This window comes from Ylistrum balloti, unplaced genomic scaffold, assembly GCF_031769215.1.
Source record: "Ylistrum balloti isolate Yb309-2 unplaced genomic scaffold, AGI_CSIRO_Ybal_v1 Utg369626, whole genome shotgun sequence".
NCBI classification, from domain to species: Eukaryota; Metazoa; Mollusca; class Bivalvia; order Pectinida; family Pectinidae; genus Ylistrum; species Ylistrum balloti.
The window spans coordinates 70,177-96,970 of NW_026781894.1; the positions used below are offsets into that span (position 1 = coordinate 70,177).

The window sequence follows — 26,794 nt, forward strand, 5'->3', positions numbered from 1 at the left end:
GAATCTTGTAAAATTTCTTGAATCCTATTGCTCAGCACTGGCTAGAAACTCATTTTGGTGCCAAAATATAAACAGCTCCCAATGAGCTCTAATACAATATATATAGTATATATACACAGGACAGATAATACAGTAACTTGGCATTTAATTCTTTAGAAAAAATAGCAAGTTCTTTTTTATGGCAGATCTGTAGAAATAACAAAAGAAATATTTGTAAAAATTTCTTATTGTAATTAGGGCAAAATATCACCTTAATACTTATTTAATTGACTGGCTAATGAGAATGTAACTTGTTCCCATATTTCAATTTTCGATCTTTGTACCCACAACCAATAAATAAAACTAATTATTCACAACAGACGAGTGTTTTATAATAGTCACTGATACCGGTATCAAAGTATTACTATTCATGATTTTTTTTCAAAAAAGAAAAAATATTTTGATGACAAATTACATAATAGGCCAGCCAATTAAACAGTTAGATCAAGTAATTTTATATAATTAAATATAAAAAAAAATCTCTCATCCATTTTCAATTATGAAGTAATTTTCTAATAGCTACTTAGGGATATAATCGAAGAACAAAATAAAATAAAAATTGTAAGTGCAAAGCATACAGACATTCACCCGTAGGTTCCCCGCATCGACAGTCATTGTGGTTTGTAATGCTAACATACGTTCATAACCCCTTCCATTCTCATACAAAACTCTCAGCAATAGGCAGCTAACATACAATTAAGTCTATGCAGCTAACAATTAAGGACAAAACAAAAAACTAAACCACCCCAGTTACTTTTTTGAAAAAAAGTCACATAAAAACAACAACAAAAACAACAACAATGGAAAAATCATACATACACAATTCTCATAAAAATGTAATCAATTACATCACCAAAATAGGTACAGGTGAGGTTTAGATCTGTGTCAATTACATAGGTATTAAGTCTATATAATTGGGCACTGAGAAAATCACACAAACATGTCTTTATGCTCTGTCTACCGCTAGCAGTTGCTCATAATGAATCTGAATGTTTTATCCATGGCTTGAGAAACAAGTGTACAGATTTCTATAATGAGATTCTAATGTATTGATATTCAGAATGACTTCTTGCCTTACAAATATTACAATGTTTGATCAAAAGACTTCAATTTTACTTTCAATTATTAATTGTCACAAGCCAAATTTTGTTTTATCAGCACTAAATGTGTAGAGTACCGATAGAATTTAGTGATTTTGGTTGTTTAGAACTCTTTTTCTTTGGAACATATTCTGATCGATGTTTCGATATCTATTCATCTAATTTGCAATATCTGTTGCCTGTATATAGAATTTCGATACATTGTTTCTTATTTTGGCAAACCATGGATGATGCGGGGGTACCTTATAGTCTGTCTAAAAACAAATCGAAGGTGTTAGTGAGAAGCAGCAGACAAGGGTGTGGAAGGCACAACACATGTCCATTGCTCCCGACACCATGAAAACATTGGCCTCCAGGATTCTGTGTTATGACAACTAACAGACATTTAGTTGTCATGACGCATCACCCCTTGGCCATAGAGTCAGATGTTCGGCAGGTGATGATGGTGGTCGTGACTCTGCTTCGCAGGGTGATGGTCGTGGAGGGGATTTTTCTTCCCAACATACCCTTTCGGGGCAGGGGAGGTAGACGTGTTGTTGGTTGCATTCAGAACCGGCAACATGTTGTAGTTTGTCTGCAAACAGAAAAAAATTGCATGTTACAATTTACACAAGATGAGAAATCATCAATCACAAGTTTTTATAAAAAAAATTTAAGAAAAGATCCTTAGATTTGTATAAAACTGAAATACAAGCGATAAAAAAAAAAACCTCACAGACACTTACAAGGTAAATTTATCGAAACAGAAAATTTATATAGATGTAAGCAGATCACAGTTACTCCTGAAATCCATACCTAAAACATTCTACAAAAGAATTTTGCCTCAAATATTCATTCTAGTTAAAATAATTTCACAATTCTAGATTAGTCTAATAGATTTTATCTTTAATCATTACTTATAAAAATATATAAGGAAAATGCAGTGTACAGGACTCTTAATCTGAAGTCCCATTTCAATCAGTTTTAAAACTTTAAATGATGCCCCTTTTATTGACTATGTATACATATATTGCCCATATGACATGAAATTTGAAAACCTAAATAAAGGAGGTTGAAGCAACCCTGAAAATCTCCTCAACACTTTCAGTAATAAGTGATAATTCTATTCCATTTTATTGTATGAATTCATATTTTTTTTTAAAAATCAAAGTAATCTTAAAGGAAAACGAGGTTCATTTGAAATTTGAAATTTTGATCATCATATTCACATTCATTGTTAATTTTTTTAGTACATTATATAATAACTTGATATCCAACCAAATACATGCATTTAATCAGAAAACCTTAAAAGAACGTTTCTTCATTCACTTTTATCTAGCTGACTGATCTGGGTTAAGTACTAATATCATCAGGACATTATATATCACAAACCAAAAGTAAAGAGAGGGGATTAATGCAATATAAGCTTGTATAGATCAGATGAAATATATGTAAGAGGAACATTGCAAATACAAAACATATTCAGCAAGGCATGCATTGTTTATTATACAATAAAACAAATAGCTGTGGAAAAACAGAGAAAATCATTAGAAAACACATCTACTCTCACTTACTACACCATATTCAACGTACTAAATGCAAATGTAAAATTTTTTTCTTCCATATGAAAGAATCCAGTTCAGTTCTGTGCTTTTTTAATTAATTACGAAAAAAAAAAAATAATCAAACTTAAGGTCTACTTTTGTGAGCTATACAGTAACTAACCTCTAAACAAACAGCCGTAACTCTATATACAAAGAAAAAAACAGGACTCGCAATAGGCAATGCTCATGTTGGCTCACAAAATTTAGCAATTGTGACAGAAAACATAGGTGATGCTGCTGACTATGTAAAATGTAAAAGGGCCATAACCCTGATGTGGCAGTAGATGTTTAGGTTTTTATATTGCTGAACATCCTATCACCAGCTATGGTCATTTAAGGGCAGAGGAACTCTTGTCACCTGATGGGCTAGTTTTAAAGTGCAACTTTATATATAGGCATGCAATTAATTTGAAATACAGTGGAAGCCCATGAGTCAAGTAATTTGGTTTCTAGAGCTAACACCAGTTTCCATATCTAGAAAAAACATACTTAGGATCATTGATTGTAACTTTGAAAAGCACAATCTCATATCAAAGATATTAACCCCTTACAGCTGAACTCTATACTAGTAAAGCTTGCTGTGAACATTCTTATTCACTCATAGTTCAATTCAAGGATATGAGACATATATATATTCATGTCTATGAATAGTTAATACGTTTCTTATCTATCTGAATCAATAACAGGTTGACGACTTATCAGTGAGAATATGCCCATAATTTGGTACAATCGATCTGTTATCTGTATAAGTGAGAGATTGATCTCGATTTATCTCTGTCAAAGGTTAAGTTGTTATAAAAAAAATGTCAGCCAGAGACAAGATAGTTTGTATTCAAATGCATAAGGTGTAACAGATTTCTTGCAGAATACAGGCCACATTTTTTGTCAATGTGGAGGTACCGAGATAAGACGGGTAAGACTTGGCGAGATAAAGGAATTTAAAAATCTAACACAGATGTGTCATTTATTTCCTTGTCACATGAATGAAAATGAAAAATCCTAAGTATGTATATATATATATATATATCAAAAACATTATCTTTTCTTTATCAAAACAGACTTCAATTCAAAGATCACCTGTGACTAAAAAAATCAAGAGATGATTTGGGAAAAGGCTGGAAAGCATGGAAACATGGTTATAAAAACACAATTTTACGAACAATCAATCTGTCCTTAAGATGACAGAAAATTTTTGTTAATGTTTTTTGAACATTTAAGGTAATGACATGATGACCATGATTACTAGATAAGTTACTTAATCGCAGACCTCAATCTGGTGAAAGGTACAAAAATCAAAAGATATTGAATAAGTATATCTAGCTCCGACCATCTGACAAAACAGACCATTGAAACAACTCCAACCAAAGGTTGCATGAGTCAAATGAGCTATCTGAAGTAAACAATATTCAACACCACACATTTTAACACTTTCACCAGATGACACAAAACTTATTTTATTTTATACAAGTTATTGTATACAAGCAGTGACTAGAACCAACCATCTAGATTTCTTTGAAAGAAATACTTCAGAAAAACACCTGGTTATATTTTAAAGTCACACACAGTGTTCAGAAAGCTATATTTAGAAGGATTTAGAGAGGAAGGAACCGGCCTGCAACAGATGAAGCATATGTTCAGTAATACCTGCTATAGCGACCACCTGTGTTAACCGATACCAGACAAATTTCTACAGAGAAAGGTGGTCACTATAGCCAGGTTTCTGCGTGTTTGTGAATGTTGGCACACACCATATACTTGTTGCGTTTATATACAAAACAAACGTGATCAATTTGCGAATATAGTGTCGCTACGGTGACAAGTGAGGACGTACCTCAGGCTCCTTTAATTCTCCTTCCTTAACTTTTGCTGGTTTCCATGACAACTACCAAAAGTTAATTTGACTATATTAAACACTGTTTAGTAATCACGGTTCAGAAAACACAATTTAGTCTTCCACATTTTTTTTCAGAAGATTTTCTTCTTTAGGTTGGTAATGTCAATAGAATAAAAGTTTATATAACACAACCAGTAGCATATCTTAGTGTGATGTTTCGATGACAACCGTGTCAACTTCTTATGACAAATTCAGTGTGAATCAACATCACAGATATATGGAGTGAGGAGATGGTACAGTGACTGCTCTTGTGCATGGTTAGTACTTTCACTGTAATCAAGTGTTAAAACATATAATCTTTTTACCATTTTTTCATGCTATTTTCGATATTCATGCACACGTACTTAGGGTTATAGTACAGCCAAAAAAGTCAGTTGATTGCGTAATATCTCACTCTCCATACGTATGAGCTAATATGCTTCACACTGGTCATTTGTGTGAAAAAGTTGACAACATTGTCACCAAAATATCCCTCTTAAATCTTCCACTGGTTGTATTATAAGAACTTTCGTTCTATCTCACACATTTTATTCATATAATTTTTTATTGTTTTTTCAAAAATGCAACCAAATTATCCATTTACCGTTTTGGAGCATTAAAAAAATGTTTTTGCTTGATCAAAAACTAAAAATACGAAAAAAAAATTTTTTTTTAAAAAAAAAAAAAAAAAAATTGATCTGGTTTGGACAGATTCATACCTCAATATCTCGTGACTGTGTGTCATCATCTCTGTTTCTTGATGGTTTCCAGGTCTATCCAACACCATAAACACATTTAATCACACCGCAAATGTAAAGCTGTCAAAACTACCCACATTCACTTTCAAAACCCTCAAATAACGATGTACTAATGTTTCTCAAAAAAATATTTCTGACATCTTTGTTTTTGGTTTTTTTAACAATATGCAAATGTTGGACAGTATTCTAAAAGATATAATCAAAACTAAAACAGAAATTTCACAATATAAAAAATCATAGCAAATTTTCAATCAAACATTTCCAAATTGATCTTCATTACTAAACTGGCTTTATGACATCTAACTGAATCTTATAATACTTAACTGTACAATCAAGACCCTTGAATCAAACTGACATATCACATTAACGTTTGTGAAGTTTTGTGCCATTACCATAACTCTATGACAGCAAGAAATTAATTACCTCGTGATCATTCTGGGAATCATTGTCCCTGCCTCGTGCCTGTTTCCATGGCTATATCCAACAGATACAAATTTGTGTAAGTTCTAATCAATGTGATTGACACACAATCAAAGTTACCTGTGCTTTGGTGTGCCATACATGTTTCTCCAAAACTCACCCACCCCACCCAACCAAAAACCCTGGAAAATATCAACAACACCATCACCTTCATTAGCCCAGATTCATGAGATAGCAGCCCTATACCAACGGTCACTTTCAACAACAACAAAAAACGATGAAAAAAAAGCCAAATATCTCAGCAAGGTTTTGTTCCATTTTATTAAAACTGCACTCAAACACCACCATGCAAACCTTATCAATAAACTATAAAGGTTAGTATATTGTCCTGAATGTTTACCTGGTACAATAAAAAAAGACTATGGCAGATTTAGGCAAACTATTAAGATATACCCTAGCAACTTTAAATGGAGGAAGGACTTTGGAAATTGATTTTTTTTTTTTTTTCAAAATTGTTCTGGCATTTAGCCCCATCAAAGCTCCAACTTAGACACTTTTATTGAACAGCAATCAGTTTGTCATTAGCCCCACCCAAAATCCAACTTGGATTTTCTGATTGCGGGACAATCAGTTTCTGTCATTAGCCCACCCAAAATCCAACTTGGATTTTCTGATTGCAGGACAATCAGTTTCTGTGATTGGCCCAACCCAAACTCCAACTCCAATATGTCACTAGCCTCTTCCAAACCCCAAATCTGACATTATGATTGAGGAGCAATCAATTTCTGCCAACCATCAACTCTAGTTTTATGACTGACATTGACAGAAATCTAACATTATTTGTTAAACTAACATGTATACCATGGCATATATAATTGTTTATGAAAAGAACTTAATGCAGAAATGCTTTTTAACGAAGCTTCCTATTAACTGTTGAAGATAATGAAAAAAATGTTATGATAAATGAAAAGTGAAAGGAAAACAACATTTACACATAAAATGTATGATCTGTGAGCTCAACAAAAGGAATATAGTATGTAGACAGGCAATGAGGAATAAGAAAGAAATAAAGCAGTTATGGAGTATAATTGATGTCTGAATTGTTTAAACAAAATCTGCAAGGTCATCATGTCCATACTACATCTACAGATAGAGAACTATCCGTCCCTGTCTGTCACACGCTACTAACTAACCAAACAAACAAAATGTAGTCACCTCTGGCTACAATACACATACCTCCGATTCCTTAAGTATATCTGTATCCTTCCATTTGACAGGCTTACCAGTGATCTACAGGTGTGACAAAAGTAAAACTCACACCTGTCCTAGGTAAAGGGGCATGTAACACATTGATAGAGTTACTTCCCTTTAATGATGTATCAATAGTTGTTTCCCTTTGCAATTACTGTTGAGTCACTCAAGTTTCTCTCTTTGTTCTAATGGTCAGTTAAGGGTCAATGATTGGGGGAAGCCAGAGACTTCATATAAAATACTGTCTACAACAGTATCCTTTCATCATATACATGAAGATAAATTATCCACAAGGACAGAACAACTATATTCTGTCTGTCCTTCTTTAAATAGATAAGATTTAGTCATATACAATCTACAGGTTAAATATTCAATAAAAAAAAATACAATCAAGCTTCGTGTGAGCAAAAGTAAAGTAAAAATCTAGGTAGATGACCTTTAGAGGGTCAATCACTATGATTAGGCATACCTCCATATCTTTGTGGTAGTCATTGTCTTTGACCTTCATGGGCTTCCATCGCTGCGAGTAAGGTAACAAAGGAAGCCATCATTTTCTAGTTAGCAGTATTTTCTGTTTCACAATTTTTTTTCCATATTTATCATGAATCTTTATTTCTTTTTAAAATTCATTCATTTTTTGAGATTTAAATTGAATATGTATATTTTTCAAATCAGCAAAATTTTGTCAGTATTATCAAAAAATTCATTGATATTATAATTCCTTTATGATAATCTACACTAAAATAACAACATAAATACTTATCAAACAGTGTATGTCACATATTGATATTTTCTCCACTTTGTGTTATGGCATCATATGATATTAAAATCTTGCTCTAATTCTAGCTGATCTTGTGTTCATATACTGTATTATGTATACATCTCATGCAGATTACAATATATTAGCATATATAAAGTATTCATTCCATGACTAGCCATCTTACAGTAGGTATGATATTAAGCAATTAAGAAACTAAAGTTCATGCAATTTTGTGATAAATCTACAATTTATAATATTTTACACCATCCGAATTAATTAACTTTTTTTTTAAAGGAAAAACACCAACCCTTCATATAAATATGTAGAGTTTTGCTTGAGGGAACAGATGACTTATTTGGCATACATGAGTATTAATTTTACATGTAATCACATTTCCCGAACAAAGTATTGATATAAACAGAACTACTGATAATTACATATTTTGCATGCATTTAGACTAGCTCTTTATCTAAATTTAAGGTATAAAAATTCATACATGTACCGGTTTATAAAAATGACGCTAAAATGTAAACCAAAAGAGTTATTTATAAGAAAAAAAAAAAAAATACAAATAATATTAATGATTTCAAAATAAATAACACACTTATTGAAATTTCAGTTAATTTTGTTATATTTTCCAATCATCTAAAACCATTTGCATGGTTAACTAGGCACTTTATTTCTTTAGAACAAACTCCTCAACCCTTCAACCAAGTGTCCTATTACGAGGGATTTAATCACTACGATACCCGTACACTATATCTCATTAACAAATCCACTAGGGACATCAGGCTTCATCCAGATTTAAAAAAAAAAAAAAAAAAATCTCTTGGAAAAACAAGTTTCCATCCAAAAGAAGTAGCAAGCAAACATCAAAACATTGTGCTTAGCATACTCAAAAGAATTTACAATTTGTGGACATACCTCCACATCTCCCTGAATGTCATCTTCTCGAGCCCGGGGCTGTTTCCATGGCTACATCCAACAGATACAAAATCATTATTTCATGAATAAAGGGAAATTTTTTTGGATATCTTTATCATGGTGAACATTTGATGTGAAATACCTTGATTCAAAAATATGTTTAAACAAGCCATATGCACTGATTGGTTATCACGAATAAAGCCTGTCATGTGTGATACCAAGGGCAGAGACTTAATCAGACACAACCAACAAAGGAACAGAATATTCCCACATCAGACAATTGAGCCAGTCATTTCACCTCTGAAGCCTTGTCATGCTGCCAATACCTCAGTATGCCATCAACACCCAATGCACGAAGATGTACAGATTACTGCAGCATATGACCAGAGGCCTGGGGGCAATGACGACAAAAAGTCATTTCAGTGCCAACTGATGAAAAGCTCACCGAGTAAAAATGAAATTTGTCCCTGCAACAACTCCTCAACAGTAATAACATTGAAACTCTCTGACAGAATATGTTACACTGATATGATATCTACCATAAATACAGGTCATTTTAAGTTTAAAAAAAAAATACAAAATTCATCTTAGTTCATTGTTATGATTCATTTTAATTCTGATTTTTTCCATTAAAGAAAGAAAAAGATTAAGTTAAAAGTGGAAATAAAGATAAAGATATTTTCATCTTTTTTGTGAATTAAAAAAGGCCCAAGACATCAAAAAGTCAATCTTGAGAGAAAAGATAAAGAAAACCAAAAAAATATAATGAATTAGGATTCAGCTATCTTAGAGAAAAATCTTAGAGAAAAATCTTGGAGAAAAATTCTAACTGTTATGTAATCTCCTTCCATTTATATAATAACTCTTGAAGTATGCAGGTCTTTTTGAAAGTTAGAAAATGTAGGAATTCGACCTGGAATTTCTTGTTCATATATGAGCTATGAAAAATTTTAACAATCTAAATCAGCTGCAAATGACTTTTCTTTATTTTGCTCTTTTTCCATTTTTGGTTTTTCTTTTTAATTTACTTTTTTCTCTCTCTCTTTTCATGGTGATATTAAACACACGAAACTATTTCGAAAAAAAAAAAAAAAAAATATATATATATATATATATATATATCAGTTATGGTACAGCATATAGGCACAGAAAAGAACAATGCCCCAATGTAAAAATCTCTTAATTCTATAACCCACTTAATCATATCCCAATTTTTATCAATATTCATGTAATCAACCTACCAAATACAGCTGATTTAGTACATTACTGCTAAGTTAATTTTTCCAATAAAATCCACTATTGATTATCTACCAGAGACTCCTGGCATTGATTGCTACGATGTTGGACATAGCATCATCCATCTCGTTATTAAAATGCAATCAACATGCTGGCTGATTCCACCCAGGAGATTAATATTGCAATGAAGCTACACCACAAGACATGATAAAAAAAATAGGACATAGTTTTTCAGGGCTACAGGTGATGGGAAATTAACAACTTTGTAGGTTGCCATGGCAGCTGAAAGGTGTTTTCATATGTAAACCCTGGGGATGAATGTGTATGAGACCCTAGTGTTTATATTTATCTAGTGGTCAGGGATACAAGATGTGACGGCACCGACACAGAAACCAGTTCAAAACATTCATGTAATATACATTATACTACTTATTAAATATAATGAGTTCATTTATGTAGATGTGTTACATCTTCTTTCTGCCGAAAGAATAATAATTGTGCGTATTTCAAAATTCAGTCAATAATGTATTAAAAAAAATATGTCCAGGTTTGTGTATTTGCTGCTAATTTTTTATGTAGAAAATTTTGTAATGAAAAATCATGTTATCAGACACAAATTCCATTAAATGTTGTTTATGGAGTTTCTGAATAGAGATTAATCATAATACACTGTCAAAAGTCATTCTTTACAATAAATTTTTGATATCAGAAGTTTTTCTAAACAATACGTATAATATTTCTCAGAAAACAAAATATTAAACTTTCAGATACTAATCTGAACCATAACATAAATCCAATAGGTAGCCAGTATTTTGTGCATCATTTGGGAAAAGATTATAAAAAAAAATATACAAGATATGGAAAGCTGACAGACAACTGGACATAACTGGCAACATTCATGCAGTGTGCACAGCGTACCTCTATCTCTTTATGAGACTCAGCATCTTTCCCTTTCCATGAAGACTTCCACTTCTGGTAGAATTACAAACAGCTGACATTCAGTACCACTACTTGAACAGGTCAGTTAAGTGACCATGTTTTTCCTATTCTTTACTGTATTCTTTATTTTTTCTAAAAGTTTCATGAATAAGAAAAAAAATATGTCCTACTTATCTAACAATATCATTTCCTTGAAAAGAAATCAGCATCTCATAAATAGAGAGATCTACAAATTATCATAAAAGAAAAAAAATTTTTGGACAAATAATCTTTTTTAACAGTATTCATGTTAAGATTTTGCCTTGTGAACATTTTAAAAAGAACTGTAAACTATACCTCACAGTCTCTCTGTGTGTCTTCCTCCCTTAATCGGTAAGGTTTCATTGGCAGCTATAGAGTTTATATATAAATATCAATATTGTTATGTGAATATAATAGCTTACAGAGGAGTATACTGGCGACAATAGTAAATACAGAAAATAAATAGGTTAAAAAGAGGAAAAAAAGAAATTTTCTCTAAAAAAATCAAAGAATGTCAGTTTCATTTAATTTCCTTGTTATTGTCTTACTCTCGATATTTCAAATCCTCACAATGTTGAAGAATATGAACATGGAATATAATTTACACACTACTGGTTGTTGTACATGAAAATGTGACGATGAAATCTGTAACTGATGACAGCATAGTGTTGATGCAATGTGTGCTTAAAAAAAATTGGACATGTAGACTAGTAAAGCACAGTAAAGTGTTACAACATCAGTGTTTATAGTGCACCTGTCGTCAGGCTAAACGAGACATGATAATGGGGATGTGACATCAGTGTTTATAGTGCACCTGTCGTCAGGCCAAACAAGACATGATAATGGGGATGTGACATCAGTGTTTATAGTGCACCTGTCGTCAGGCCAAACAAGACATGATAATGGGGAGGTGACATCAACGTTTTCAGTGTACCTGTCGTCAGGCCAAACAAGACATGATCAAGAGATGTGACATCACTGTTTACAGTGCACCTGTTGTCAGGCCAAACAAGACATGATCAAGAGATATGTAAATATCTAACTAGAGATTGATGCAGAAACTAAGTACCTCTTATCACAAAAACGAAGGACAGAAACAACACTTTGTATCTTAAAAAAGAAAATGAATAAAAAACGATAAATCTGCTATTGTGAAATATCTGTTTGTAAGATATTCATCTAGAAGGAAAACTGAAAATACTTAAATAAAATTGTGATAAATACATGTACATATACTACAGAATGAACCTGGACAATTGACTATGGTGGACAATTGACTTTGGCAGTCAATGTGGACAATAGACTATGGTGGACAATTGACTTTGGCAGTCAATGTGGACAATTGACTTTGGTGGACAATTGACTTTGGTGGACAATGTGGACAATTGACTTTGGTGGACAATGTGGACAATTGACTTTGGTGGACAATTGACTTTGGTGGACAATTGACTTTGGTGGACAATAGACTTTGGTGGACAATTGACTATGGTAGACAATTTACTTTGGTGGACAATAGACTTAGGTGGACAATTGACTTTGGCAGACAATGTGGACAATTGACTATGGTGGACAATTGACTTTGGTGGACAATTGACCATGGTGGACAATTGACTATGGTGGACAATTGACTATGGTGGACAATTGACTTTGGTGGACAATAGACTATGGTGGACAATTTACTTTGGTGGACAATAGACTTAGGTGGACAATTGACTTTGGCGGACAATGTGGACAATTGACTATGGTGGACAATTTACTTTGGTGGACAATTGACTATGGTGGACAATTGACTTTGGTGGACAATTGACTATGGTGGACAATTGACTATGGTGGACAATTGACTATGGTGGACAATTGACTTTGGCGGACAATAGACTTAGGTGGACAATTGACTTTGGCGGACAATGTGGACAATTGACTATGGTGGACAATTTACTTTGGTGAACAATAGACTTAGGTGGACAATTGACTTTGGCGGACAATGTGGACAATTGACTTTGGTGGACAATTGACTTTGGTGGACAATTGACTTTGGTGGACAATTGACTATGGTGGACAATTGACTATGGTGGACAATTGACTTTGGCGGACAATGTGGACAATTTACTTTGGTGGACAATAGACTTAGGTGGACAATTGACTTTGGCGGACAATGTGGACAATTGACTTTGGTGGACAATAGACTTTGGTGGACAATTGACTTTGGTGGACAATTGACTTTGGTGGACAATTGACTATGGTTGACAATTGACTATGGTGGACAATGTGGACAATAGACTATGGTGGACAATTGACTTTGGTGGACAATTGACTTTGGTGGACAATTGACTTTGGTGGACAATTGACTATGGTGGACAATTGACTTTGGTGGACAATTGACTTTGGTGGACAATTGACTTTGGTGGACAATTGACTATGGTGGACAATTGACTATGGTGGACAATTGACTTTGGTGGACAATTGACTATGGTGGACAATTGACTTTGGTGGACAATTGACTATGGTGGACAATTGACTTTGGTGGACAATTGACTTTGGTGGACAATTGACTTTGGTGGACAATTGACTATGGTGGACAATTGACTTTGGTGGACAATAGACTTTGGTGGACAATAGACTTTGGTGGACAATTGACTATGGTAGACAATTTACTTTGGTGGACAATAGACTTAGGTGGACAATTGACTTTGGCGGACAATGTGGACAATTGACTATGGTGGACAATTGACTTTGGTGGACAATTGACTATGGTGGACAATTGACTTTGGTGGACAATTGACTTTGGTGGACAATTGACTATGGTGGACAATTGACTTTGGTGGACAATTGACTTTGGTGGACAATGGATAAATACACCAACAAAAACTACTAAGAAAATTAAATGACAACATAGAAGTACAGTGTACATTTGTCCTTTACAATAATGTGCCTCTGCCACATCTGCACACTACTGATCCAGAGAGCACTGGCTTATATAACAATACTGGTGGACAGCTAAGCGATATCAAATTTGTAGGGTATTTGTTAAGTACAAGGTAACCTGTTCCAGCTTTCATGTAATACCTGGTAATATCAGGTTCATTATTATGATAAGTGTAGCTCACCATAAAAATTAGAAATATGTCCTTATTTACAAATGTAAGAAAGCTTATTGTTAACAAAATCATTTAATCATTTTTGTTGAAATTGGTGAAATCTTGACCATATTTCACTGAAAATACAACTCTTTGTTCTTTTGATGTGGAATAAGGAAATTGGTCACTTCTTGATGTAGAAAGAAAACATCAAAAGTTATGGTGTAAGGAAATAAAATATCTACGTCCAAAACTTTGGTCAATTTCAATAAAACTTTTGTGTAGGCCAACTTGCTCATATGCATCATTATATTTTTTCCTTTATGAAAGTTTCAATTGACAGTTGGTAAGAGTATCTTGTTCCTTATACCAGGATTTTGTTTGTTAAATACGCCAGTGCTGTCTTGATCTAGCGTGTCAAGACAGTGGTCTGGCCACTATGTAGGAGTGGTCATTGGTCAGCATGCAGTGAGGACACATACCTGGTCCGACTGACCATCCCTGTGGTACTCGTTATCCTTCCCCTTTGTGGGTTTCCATTTCTGAGGTAAACGTGTAAAATAATTGAACATGGACATTCTGATGTTGTCATAATAAAATCACCATTGTATTACTACATACTGATAAGAAATACATGGACACATACCAAGGTATCTATGAATTTCAAGTCCTTCCTTACACCAATATGAAACCACATACATGTGTTAAGAAATATTGAAAATTGATTTAACTATCAACCAATGAAATAGATATAAAATGCTATGCGTTTCTTTTGATGTAACAAGTTTTCTTGTTTTAAAAACTTCTAGGTCAGAAACAGAGCACCAAAATACCTGTATGACCTTCATCTTTGACCTCTGATATTTTTACAGCCAAAAAAATAAATCTAGCTGTTTCCTCTAGGTGAAAAAGTGTGTCATTTTCCCAAATTTGGGGAAGATCAGGGATAGCTTCTTAATTTCCATGAAAATTTTACAACATTTTCCTTAACTTATACAGGCACAAGCTAAAAAATTCAGGTTAAAAAACACTGCACGTAAGTATTCATTAACAGTTAAATTCAATCTGATCTATAACACATTGTTGGGATACAAACATAGGCATACGTAGATTGTTGCCATTCAAAGGAAGTGGAAACTCTAATCTGAATGTAACAAAACTGAAAATGATGAATCAAATTCACGTCTAAATACAGATCTAAATACATGTAAGAAAAATGTTTTACAAAAATTACTAATCTAATAATCTATTAACATTCTAGTCTTGTTTACTTAAAAAAAGTCAAATTTTGTGTTTACTGAGGACTTATAATGGTAATATTTCCCAGTTATACAATCTAAAAATACAACAGGTGTATGATATAAACTTGTATTGTTGACATATGTAATAACATCAATTATATATTGATGTCAAATACCAGTAACATATATCAAATTATGTACTAGACTTTTAATCATCTGCCAGAATCAGGAGTCAACATTCGTATGCCTTTACTTCATAAATCAAAACCTAGTAGGAAAATTTGACTGCACAGGATTTAAGGTCAGCAACTTGCAAAAGACTTATATAATGAAAAAATATGATATATCTCCAACACAACTACAGTCATTGCATTGATCATCCATCAAAGCGTATGTTTGATTCTCTGCACACCTTCTGATCTAGACCAACACACCGACCTTACAAATGCTGATTCACTCTGAATCTGCCATAACATCAATATCACCCAGGGTCAACATTATGAATTAATAAACACTTTGATACAATTAAGCATTGGATAACCAGAATGTCAAACATTATTACCAACAGGTCCTTCATATATAGTCATCAATACACAGATGGTACAACCCTCAGCCACAACCTGTCCACTCCTGGTTATTACCAACTGGTCCTACATAACCATCAACACACAGATGGTACAACCATCAGCCACAACCTGTCCAAGCAAACCTGGTTATCTGTCTGTCCAACATAACCATCAGTATAAAAATGGTACAACCATCAGCTACAACCTGTCCACTCCTGGTTGTCACCACCAGGTCCTACATAAGCATCAGTAAACGTATGGTGCATCACTCACTTATAACCAACAAATAGTTTTTGCCCCTTTTCAGACAATCAACTTTTCAAATAATGTTTTGAGAAAATTTATAAAAGGAACTAGTTTATATATATTTTTGGGGGGATGAGATTTCTAAAAGAAACTAAATTCAGCTTTGAAACCTATAAATATAAATGTCTTTTAGTATGTAAAACAAGAAAATAATTCTAGTAATTACTCAAACTTAGGGTCTGCTCTGATAACAACATCAAGATAAATAGCATGCTCAATCATGCAGTGTGATCTAAAAAATAACTGACAACATGTCCAACAGACAGGTCATTAAGTCAAAGGCAATAGTGCTTTGGTCCCTGGTCTCCAAAACAAGGACTACACTACTTCCGTCTAGTGTATATTTAATGTAACAGTCAGCTCTTGTCCCAAGAGATCATCAACTTCATTATTGCTTTTTTGCTCTTTATTTGAGAATTAAATCCAACCCTCAATAAAGTCCTTCCTCCATCTGTTCACCATGGCTCAACTTGTTTATTTCTGTCTGGACCCTCTAATCGCAGCTCACTGCCCCAAACTCTGCCATTGCCTTACTAAAGAGACTGTAACCCTTCAGAGTATTTTTTTTTTAACAATCCACAGTATCTACCCCAAAATCCCATTTCATTCACACACAAAAGTCTAATGCACATTTAAAGAAGTTTGACAAACAGTCAACTATGTACATGTATGGTATAGTTTTGTGGAAACTTCTAAAAAAATACATACCATATACAAATATATATGTCGTACAATATATCTATTACAAGAGGCCCAAAGCCTTAAGGATCAACCGACTATGAAGACCCATATATGAAAGAGGCCAAACAGGCCTAACATAAATTGCTTAACAATACTACAGCTTACATAGAAGACAATGTTGGTTCATGTATATTTTCTTCAAACTTAAAATCATATTCTTTATATATATATATATATATACAAATGCCATTACTTCGGACATATTGCTTGTTGAAAAAGCATGCTATAGGCCAAATATAAAGACCCCTGGCCTATGGTTACTGAGAAGAAGTTGCTTAAGCAATTCAACACATTTGATCCCTGTGACCTTGACAGAAGGTCAAAATGAACAAACTTGGAAGCCCTTCATCTCTGAATGCTACGGGCCTAATATCAGCATCCTGGGGCTTTTGTTTATTGAGAAGAAGTCATTAAAACATTTTAACATATTTGACCCATATGACCTTGAAAACTGGTCAATGTCATTCAAATTAACAAAATTGGCAGCCCTATCTCCAAGCATGTTACAGGCCTTATATCATAGCCCAGGGCCTTTTGGTTATTGAAAAGAAGTCATTCAAACATTTAACATATTTGAACCCTGTGACATTGAAAGGACATCAAGGTCATTCATATTAACAATTTTGGTTGCCTTTAATGCCATCATGCTACAGGCCCAATATTAGTACCCCGAGCTTTCTGGTTACTGAGAAAAAGTCATTTGAGTGGAAAGTTTACGCACGGTGGACAGCACATGGCACACGACAAAGGGAACATGATGGCTATACAAAGCAAATGCTATAAAACTGTTCTTACTACTGTCCCCAACAACACCTATTTTTGTTATTGTCCCAAACAATACCTGTTATCTTTATTGTCCCAAATAACACCTCTTTTCATTATTGTTCCAAACAGCACATTCTTTTTCCTGTCCCCAACAGCAATGTTAGTGTGTCAGGTGACACATTATAGTACCAAGACCAAACTATTGCCTCCAGACACTCACACCAAACGTACCTTTAACATTGATGTTAATTCAAAGTCAAAGGCAAGCTCTGACAAATTTCTCATTCAATTGATAGAACTGAATAGTCAGGATATTCTACAGTCAGAAAAATTTTAAGTTGTTGATGTGATCTATCATTTAGTTTCATCAAATTACTGTAACATACAGTGAATCAAATGATATGATCCATTAAAACATTGACCTCAAACAAGTCTTTCATCTCAGTAGAGAGACAGCACTGCAACAGGCCTACATGAATGTCAGGTATAGAACCAGTCAGAGATCAACAAGACCGAGTCATAATAACAATAATAACATTTGAAGCCAACTTTTTGCTTCCTTAATCCGGCCCTATTTTTCCATAGAATAGGCTAAAAAAAGAATTCTAATTGTACCAACAGGGACTAATGTCCTCCACAGAAAGCAACACATTTGTTTTAAAGAAATTTGATGTGCATACACTACCATCAATGTCACCACACCACCAGTACGTAGAGAGTGTGCACAAAACTGCAACTGCAACAGGGTCTTTAAGATAAATATTAATTTTCATTTAGGTGGGTTTTTTTTTTATCAAAATCAGCAAACATCAGCAAAAAAGATTTCCTTGGAATTTTATTCATACTCTATATGCTCAAAAAATAGACTGAATAGATCTTCACATATGAAACCTAGATAGATAAAAATTATTCTTTCATTTCTCTTGAAATGTCAGATAACATGAAACAGGTAATACAAATGATATCACTGCAACACATTTTGTATCACTATCTTATCTCACTATCGACACCCGCAGCAGTTGCAGCTGTCCGTCTGTCAGAGAGGAATAGTAACCTTGGAACCAAAGAAATCACACACTACTACATATTTACACCAGTAGTAACACGCAGCCCATGCAGTTTAAACACAACACTGAATACATGTATGTATAACACCGTTTAATACAACACTCAGTCTTCTGTAAAGTTACGTAATAGGTTTTTATTAAATTTCAAATGTAGAAAAATATTGATCAGAAAGACACAGAAAGATCATGTTATCGTTGATTAAGATTATCATTGCAAGAAAATTAAAGAAGAAATGGAGAGTGTTTCTACACTACAGAAGACATGCAGATAGGATATAAAATATAGGTTAAATAGTATAGAGTTCCTGGCTACAAAGACCAAGGCCAAGGGTGTGGCATGAGGCCCAAAGCCTCTACAAGTACCAATCCACAGGGTACAGCATGGAGTCTGTTTACTCTCAACTTTCTAAGAAAAAATATAAACTGATGCTAATTGTATGACTTCTGTAGCTAAAACTATTGGATACTGACCTTATTTCTAAAGTACGGCAAATTCTGTAAATTTCAAACAAAAAAAAAATAGAGGCTAATAATTTCACCTCAACATTCATGTAGATTTTTTTTTTTCAATTGGCAGATGATGACGCCAAAGTCTGTGTAATATTATGTAACATCGTCAGGATCACACTTACAACCAAGGCCAGCTATATCCGAGCTATTCATGTAACCTGATGCTAATTGGAAGAAGGGTAGAGGAGGGTATAGAAAAAAAGTTCAGGAGACACTTCGACAGGGTCTCATATCTATGATAGATTTTGAACTGTTTTAAATATGATTTTATATGTTATGCACATATTACCATTATCAAGTGTGAATAGCATAAACTTAGAAATTTCATTGATTTCAAAATCAATTATTAAATATGTTAATGTTTCTTAACCTTACTGAATGTTATTTTCCTTTTGTAGTTTTCAAAATAAATCAAATTACATGAACAAAAATGTCAAATAAGCCATAATTGAAAATCAAAGAATCATTTCTAAATAGCTCTTGGAGGTGTGAAAGTATGGGAACACAAGCAAACCAGTGATTCGACATGTCCAATAGTAGGGTGACCATTACGCATGATAAATCCTGCTCTCAATGGAATGTTCACCTAGGTCTTTTCCAAATTCTTCCACCCACATTTTTCAATTCTACAAAGTCTCTTTAGTTACAGATAATTTGAAAGCATGAAATGATTTACCATTTATAATTACATTTTATACATATTATTTTCTAGTAAGAATGATTTTACTTACAATATATTATCCTTTCCTTTTTTAGAGCAAGATTTTATTCACACTCAAGAATATGAACACAACTACTTGGTAATGAAATGATTCTGCTTCTAAAGTAAAACAGCCAAACAGTGCTTCTAATATCAGACATAGTACTCACATGATTACTTGTCCGAGACGGCTGCTTCTTGCGCTCGTTTTTCCGTTGGCTGGTGTCGAGAAGCAATGTCATACCATCCAGGTATGGATGCTTTAGCAATTCCTCACATGTCATCCTCTCTGCAGGGTCCATCTTCAAACAGTTCTGTACCACAAAATAAAAACACATCCTTTTTCTTATTTTATGAATTAAAACATTATCAACATCATCTGAGATTTGCAAAAACATCAAAGGAATGTCTTTTATTTCATGAAATAATAGGTTTAAAATATTTTCTAATCTTCAGTCTGATTGTGTTGCCAAATACTTGTATCCAATGAATATCACCAACCTCAACCTCTTTATTTCAGGTATGAACTGGCTGGGCAGTTAAGGTTGAACAAATTTATTTTTTGTGTATTCAAATTTTTACTTTTTTCACAAGTTTAATACCTTTTCTCTGTTGTCATTGTAATGAAATAGTTATACTTGCCTTCATAAAACTCAGAGCTTGTGCAGAAATCTTTGAGAATTTTGCTTCCAAGGGCTCGTAATTCTGAAGGAAATTTAACACAATAACCAATTAAAAAAATACAGAAAATTTATTAAGAGGTCTTGATGGCAGATATACCTCTATGGGCTCAGGGGGACCGATTAGTTTACCCAATAATGTAAAAATATTGCATGGAGTGAAAAAATCAAAATTGTAATAATTTCAAAATAATATGGTATACTTATTGAGTCTAAATCCCATTTTGCATGAATTCAAATTTGTAATACAGTATACTCCCTGGGGAAGAAATTACAAATTGCTTTATCATTTGCTTTGTCATTATTGAATATACTTACATCATTTGCTTTGTCATTATTGAATATACTTACATCTGGCTCTACATTTGGAATTTCCAGTCCTTGGAAAAATATATTTGAAGAAAATGCAGATTTTTGTGACGGTAATAAGTCCCCTGTTGTGACAGAAAGAAAATTTTTACCTTAGATGAATTTTGATCCAACATGATTTGATGTGAACACAAAACAGTTATACAGTATTAAACATTCATGTTTCGTTTCCTTAATAAACAAATAATATGTTGGTCTTTTTTTCAAATCGGTTATAATACAAACCTAGTGTCTTTTTAATCTGGAAGATTTGGTCTAGATCTGATTTTCCTGGCCACAGTGCCTGTCCCGAGAGCAGTTCAGCAAATACACAGCCGATAGCCCAGACATCTACAGGAGGACCATATTTGGGGTCCCCTACTAGTAGTTCAGGAGCTCGGTACCATCTTGTTGCTACGTAGTCTGTGTATTCATCTGATGGTCCGGCTGTGAAAAAAAGTGATAGCCATTACTTCTGTGATAATTTAATATGTTCTGAACACCAACTTACAATATGACTACTTCCCTTCTTTTATCAGGTTCAAATTGTAAATCTATCTCAGAAATTATTTGGCTACCATGCAAATTTTTATTTTTTTGAGAAAATAAAAGTGAGAAAACTTCATATCATTTTTCCAATATTTGATGAACACTTTTTCATAAAATTTCAAGTGAAAAGATCTTTGCTTCTTAATAACCTGCACCTCAGAATATAATACCTGTACTTACTTAAAACTCTAGCAAAGCCAAAATCACAAAGTTTGACTTGTCGTTCTGCAGACAGCAGAATGTTTTCTGGCTTAACATCTCTGTGTATACACTGAAAATAATCCAAAACATATTATATATAAATATACTTTCTAAAACAACACCACTACCAGATATATACATCAAATTTGAAAAGCAACATTTATAAAAATTATTTTTAAATGTGTAGGATTATAACTTATACTTACATTTCGACTATGACAGTAATTGACAGCTTCTAGAGTCTGACTTACAATCTTTTTTACCAATTCCTCATTCACTCTGAAAAAAAAACATTCAGTTCAAATTGTATCATTAAATTTCAACACAAGGAACAGTATATGTAATGACAACCAGGAACAACACAGAAGACACAAGGTGATAAAACCCAAAGATAACTCTAGCATTTATTATGCAAAACTTGTCAATTTCTTTTATTTTAATTTCAAAAAGATTATGATATATTCACACATACATATATATTTCTCACTTTGGTCCAAATGTTTTGCAAAAAAGTCTGGTATTTAATAGTTTTGAAAAGTTTGATCATTTATCTATATCTTATTCATCATTAAATGTTTTTAGCATTTTGATTTTAAATAAATGACAAATACCTCATTGGTGCCACTGACTTACATATTACTGATAATTACCTTGGTAAGTTATTTTAAAATGAAATGGGGAATGCCATTTCTGTTATCTGATTTCAGCAAGAAATTTCACATCAATGTTATTTTACTGTTGAAATATACTGTGTGCTAGGAACAAAGCAGTATTTATTCTGAATGGGGAAAATGTTAATATGTTTTATTGGCAGTTGGCTCAGTCTCAGTCATGCAGAAACACATATATCAAAGGACACTTATCCTGTAGGTTTTACATACTGCTCTATATTGTAACGTGTGTATATTACAAAAGTGGAATGCAAAGTAGAACTGTATACACCCATCAAATGCCAAAGTGAAAAAGTTACACTTTCAAAATAAATTAAAACATGACAATGTTTCTTTCTCATAAAAAAGTTACTGTAATCCAGGCTACCAAGTTCTCTCTAGATCTGGACAACATATAGCTGAACAGAGCAAACGACAATAAACATAGTGAGCTTTAAACCTGGAAATTAAGTGTTAAAGAGATCAGACAGAAATTGAGAGAAAAGATCCCTTGCCAAGATTGATTTAAATGACTAAGATAAAGCATACTGTAAATCTCTTCTAACAATGAAGGAATCAAGTTGTCATTCAGGAAAATACTATCATAGATATCAAGTTTACCAAGTTTGGAAAAGAAAATGAAAATTGCAAATTAGAAATGAACAGCTGACAACTTTTCCAAATACAGAAAATCATACTTATAAAGTCTAGAAATCATTAGTTTCAACAGGGAATGGTTGACAGTTGTTATAATCCACAGTAGAAGAATGGCATGATATAGACCAGTAAAAATCATGGGATATTATACATTAGATTTTCACCACATCTTAACTTACCCCCTCGGAAATCTCTCAAGCTCATGTAGCACCGTGTGATCAACATACTCAAACACCAGATGTAGTCGTTTCTTTCTTCTAAATACCTCTATGAGATTTACAAGATTAGGATGCTTCAGTTGCTGAAAGAGAAGATAAAAAATTACATGATGAAAATCCATCCAACAAATCAGGCTCTATACATATACCATAAGCTATTAAGTTTTGTACACAAAACAACAGAGTGAGGAACAATTTTATGCCTGTCCTATTGAAAAGTGATGGATATCATTGGTTTGATTCAAAATACATATGGTATGGATAAGTAATGAAGTATAAAGAATAATTTTCAAATGCTGTTTACATCAGTACATGTCATGATAATTGGACCAACCAAATGTCAAAAAGGTAAGTCTAAAAACAGAGTTAGAAAATCCCCTGACAAGTTTATGTCAATTAAGAAATAATTTCAACCATGACACTAAAGAAATCACCAAATGCCATAACAGATGATGGACAAACCTAATTCCATATATATATCCCCTAACATTCCAGTCTCAAAAATGTTTTGGTAGGTGTATCAAAAAAACATGAGAGATATCAATAGGCCTTTTGTGATACTTCCAGAATCCCAAATGGATCCTGGATACTAGTACATTGTAACTGTTACTACACAGCCGATTTTAACTTTAAGTAAATTTACTGCTTGCCATCAAATAAACCAAATGAACCCTGATAAATGGCAACTTCAACATTTTTTTTTAATAAAGTTGACTCTTATTGGAAATTATTTTATGACCAAAAAAATATTTAATTAAAAAACATACAGTATATATAATTCAAGTCAGATATAAAAAAAAAAATAATGCACCTAACACATCACAAACAATGTAATTCACAACTGAATTTTTAATATAATATTAAATGAAATGTATGTTATGATTCAAATATTCCTGTAAATGCAATCTGTGAAATATTCCACCTATTAATGTGTGCCCTGTGTTATATATAAAGACCAGGTTTCATTTTCAAAAGTCACATATAAGAAAGTAGCAATAAATTATAGGGCAAAATTAACAGTACAATGGTCTACATTATACCAATAGTGATTGTTTTAGTAAACCATAGGCAATATACTGTTTACATATATGTGGTAACTAAAAAAAAAATAAATAAACTGCAGTGGAGCAGGTTTCAGTACACTTGTAAGTTAGAAGTATATCTTGGGCAAGTTTTGGTATGTTTGTAAATTAAACCTGGGCCAGGTTTCAGTACACATGTACATTTTAACTGGTGAGGGGGCTCATACACATTTTAACTAGCAGGGGGCAGTGGAGAGGGGGTGTCAGGGTTTCAATACACAAGTGCATTACACCTCGGGCAGGTTTTAGCACATGTGGATATTTTAACTAGGCCAGGTTTTAGCACATGTGTACGTTTTAACTGGGCCAGGTTTTAGTACATGTGTACATTTTAACTGGGCCAGGTTTTAGTTCATGTGTACGTTTTATCTGGGTCAGGTTTTAGTACATGTGTACATTTTAACTGGGCCAGGTTTTAGCACATGTGTACGTTTTAACTGGGCCAGGTTTTAGTACATGTGTACATTTTAACTGGGCCAGGTTTTAGTTCGTGTGTACGTTTTATCTGGGTCAGGTTTTAGTACATGTGTACATTTTAACTGGGCTAGGTTTTAGTACATGTGTACATTTTATCTGGGTCAGGTTTTAGTACATGTGTACATTTTAACTGGGCCAGGTTTTAGTACATGTGTACATTTTATCTGGGCAAGGTTTTAGTACATGTGTACATTTTAACTGGGCTACATTCTAATACATGTGTACATTTTAACTGGGATAGGTTTTAGTACATGTGTACATTTTAACTGTGATAGGTTTTAGTACATGTGTACATTTTATCTGGGCTAGGTTTTAGTACATGTGTACATCCTGACTGGGGATGGGAAAGGGGGTGAGGGGTTTCGGCAAAACATGCACATTTTAATGGTGTAAACACACAAGTACATTTTAACTAGGAATTTAAGGATCAGTGGTTTCAGTAACCAAGTATGTTTTAACTGTGAAATGGAGAGGGGAGGGAGAGGGGTGTAAGGGTCACAGGGTTTCAGTACACATGTACAATATACCTAAGGGAGGTTTCAGAACACTATACCTAGTGGGAAGAGGGTTGGTTCAGTATGCCTGCAATCATATTTTGGGAAGTTTTCAGTACACCTGTACAATACCTGTAGAAGGTTTCATTATATTTGCACATTATAACTGAAAATGAGAGAAAAGATTTCCGTACACCTACATGTTATATTTGGAGAAGGTTTCCCTTCACCTGTACATAACACCTAGGGCAGAATTCAGTATACCTACACATTATGACTGAGGAGGGGTAGGGGTGTTACAACACATTTGTGTATAATACTTGTAGCAGGTGAAATATGTATATCATGTTATACTAATATTAGGGGGAGATTTTTTTATTTTGCACATTATTATATCAATCCAAAAGGTGTAGTGTAGTGTTGGTGGTTACCTTCAACAAATGACCAGAAGGGGTTATGTAAGGTACCAGTGAAACTATGCATGTACAAGAGTGATTTATAATAAAATTTTTATCAGAATGACAATTGAATAACTGTTACCATAAAATTACTTGCCTGGTCTAAATCACAGTTAAATTTTAAAGTGTTAATAAATGACACCAAGAATTTTCCCTCATCCATTGAAAAATGTAACACAGTAACATATCTGGTCTGCACAGTTGGTTGGGAAAGAATACAGTATTTTACTAGGGAAATACATGGTAACTATGTGAACCAATATCTACACTTCACAACAGTTGCTGACTACTTCATATGTACAAGCTAGGGTAGGTGACAACAGCACTCTATGGAATGGTATATGATTAGAAATTGTGATGAAGCATGCAGCGAAAAACACACCTTCAACATTCGGATCTCTCGCATCGCTATCTTCTTGATAAGTGGATCCTCTTCTGATTCCACGAATCGTTTGATGGCCACAATAACGCCTGTCTCTTTATTTCGGCATTTGAACACAACGCCATATGAACCCTCCCCAATTCGGGTGAGCTTCTCATACTTCTCCATTATCCTTCTCACACCAATGGTACATGTAGGCTTTAGTTCACAAATAAGAAAACTTGTGTATACAGCTTTGGCTTTACAGGAAGGCTATGATTTAAACAACAGGCACTGGTTGTAAACTATAAATAAGCAATTACAAATGAAGATAATAGTGTCCCAAGGCTGACTTGACTAGTATACCCAAAATGTGAGAACGGTTATATGACGTTTATGGAAAATAACAACAAAATGGCTGCCAATATTATGAACTGAAGGGTAGTTAATGAAACGATTAATCTACATGTAAATGAGGATCAAACACAGTTTTTATGAATGTTAATGGTAAGATCATGTAACAGTCTTCTTTACGAATTAAACCGTTTGTTAAATGAACGTGCAATAACCCTGAAATACGGCAAAATAAACCAGTTCACTATGCCACCTGTCAAAATATGTTACTGTATGTCCGTCAAACCATTCCGCTCGCGTACACAACAAATCTGGTAAGCATGTAGTTTATGAGTTTTCGACACAAACGTTGTCCAACTAAGAATTGTACACACTATCTCCAGTCTTCATT

The 26,794-nt window shown here is 33.5% G+C and overlaps 1 protein-coding gene across 1 annotated transcript; it reads right to left on the reverse strand.

Annotated features, from left to right (window-relative positions):
- Positions 1–468: 468 nt before the first annotated feature.
- LOC132551521 (cyclin-dependent kinase-like 1) lies at positions 469–26,794 on the reverse strand. Its single transcript, XM_060215676.1, has 20 exons — positions 26,071–26,794; positions 23,139–23,260; positions 21,859–21,931; positions 21,632–21,722; positions 21,149–21,349; positions 20,906–20,988; positions 20,517–20,579; positions 20,045–20,188; positions 19,136–19,159; positions 14,461–14,520; positions 11,220–11,273; positions 10,863–10,916; positions 8,709–8,759; positions 8,281–8,304; positions 7,494–7,544; positions 7,010–7,063; positions 5,777–5,827; positions 5,315–5,368; positions 4,554–4,604; positions 469–1,713 (listed from the first exon to the last, which is right to left on the reverse strand). The coding sequence occupies exons 1-20, from the start codon at positions 26,236–26,238 to the stop codon at positions 1,561–1,563; spliced, it is 1,626 nt and encodes a 541-aa protein (XP_060071659.1). The 5' UTR covers positions 26,239–26,794; the 3' UTR covers positions 469–1,560.

Bases quoted from the DNA above. Each gene is read 5' to 3' on its own strand.
- LOC132551521 (XM_060215676.1), bottom strand. From the start codon at position 26,238: ATGGAGAAGTATGAGAAGCTCACCCGAATTGGGGAGGGTTCATATGGC. The intron at 20,189-20,516 runs GCAAGTATAACT...TTTGTGGTACAG, and splicing joins AAGCTCTGAGTTTTATGAAG to AACTGTTTGAAGATGGACCC. The intron at 14,521-19,135 runs GTCAGTATCCAA...CGTTTACCTCAG, and splicing joins TGCCGTACTTTAGAAATAAG to AAATGGAAACCCACAAAGGG.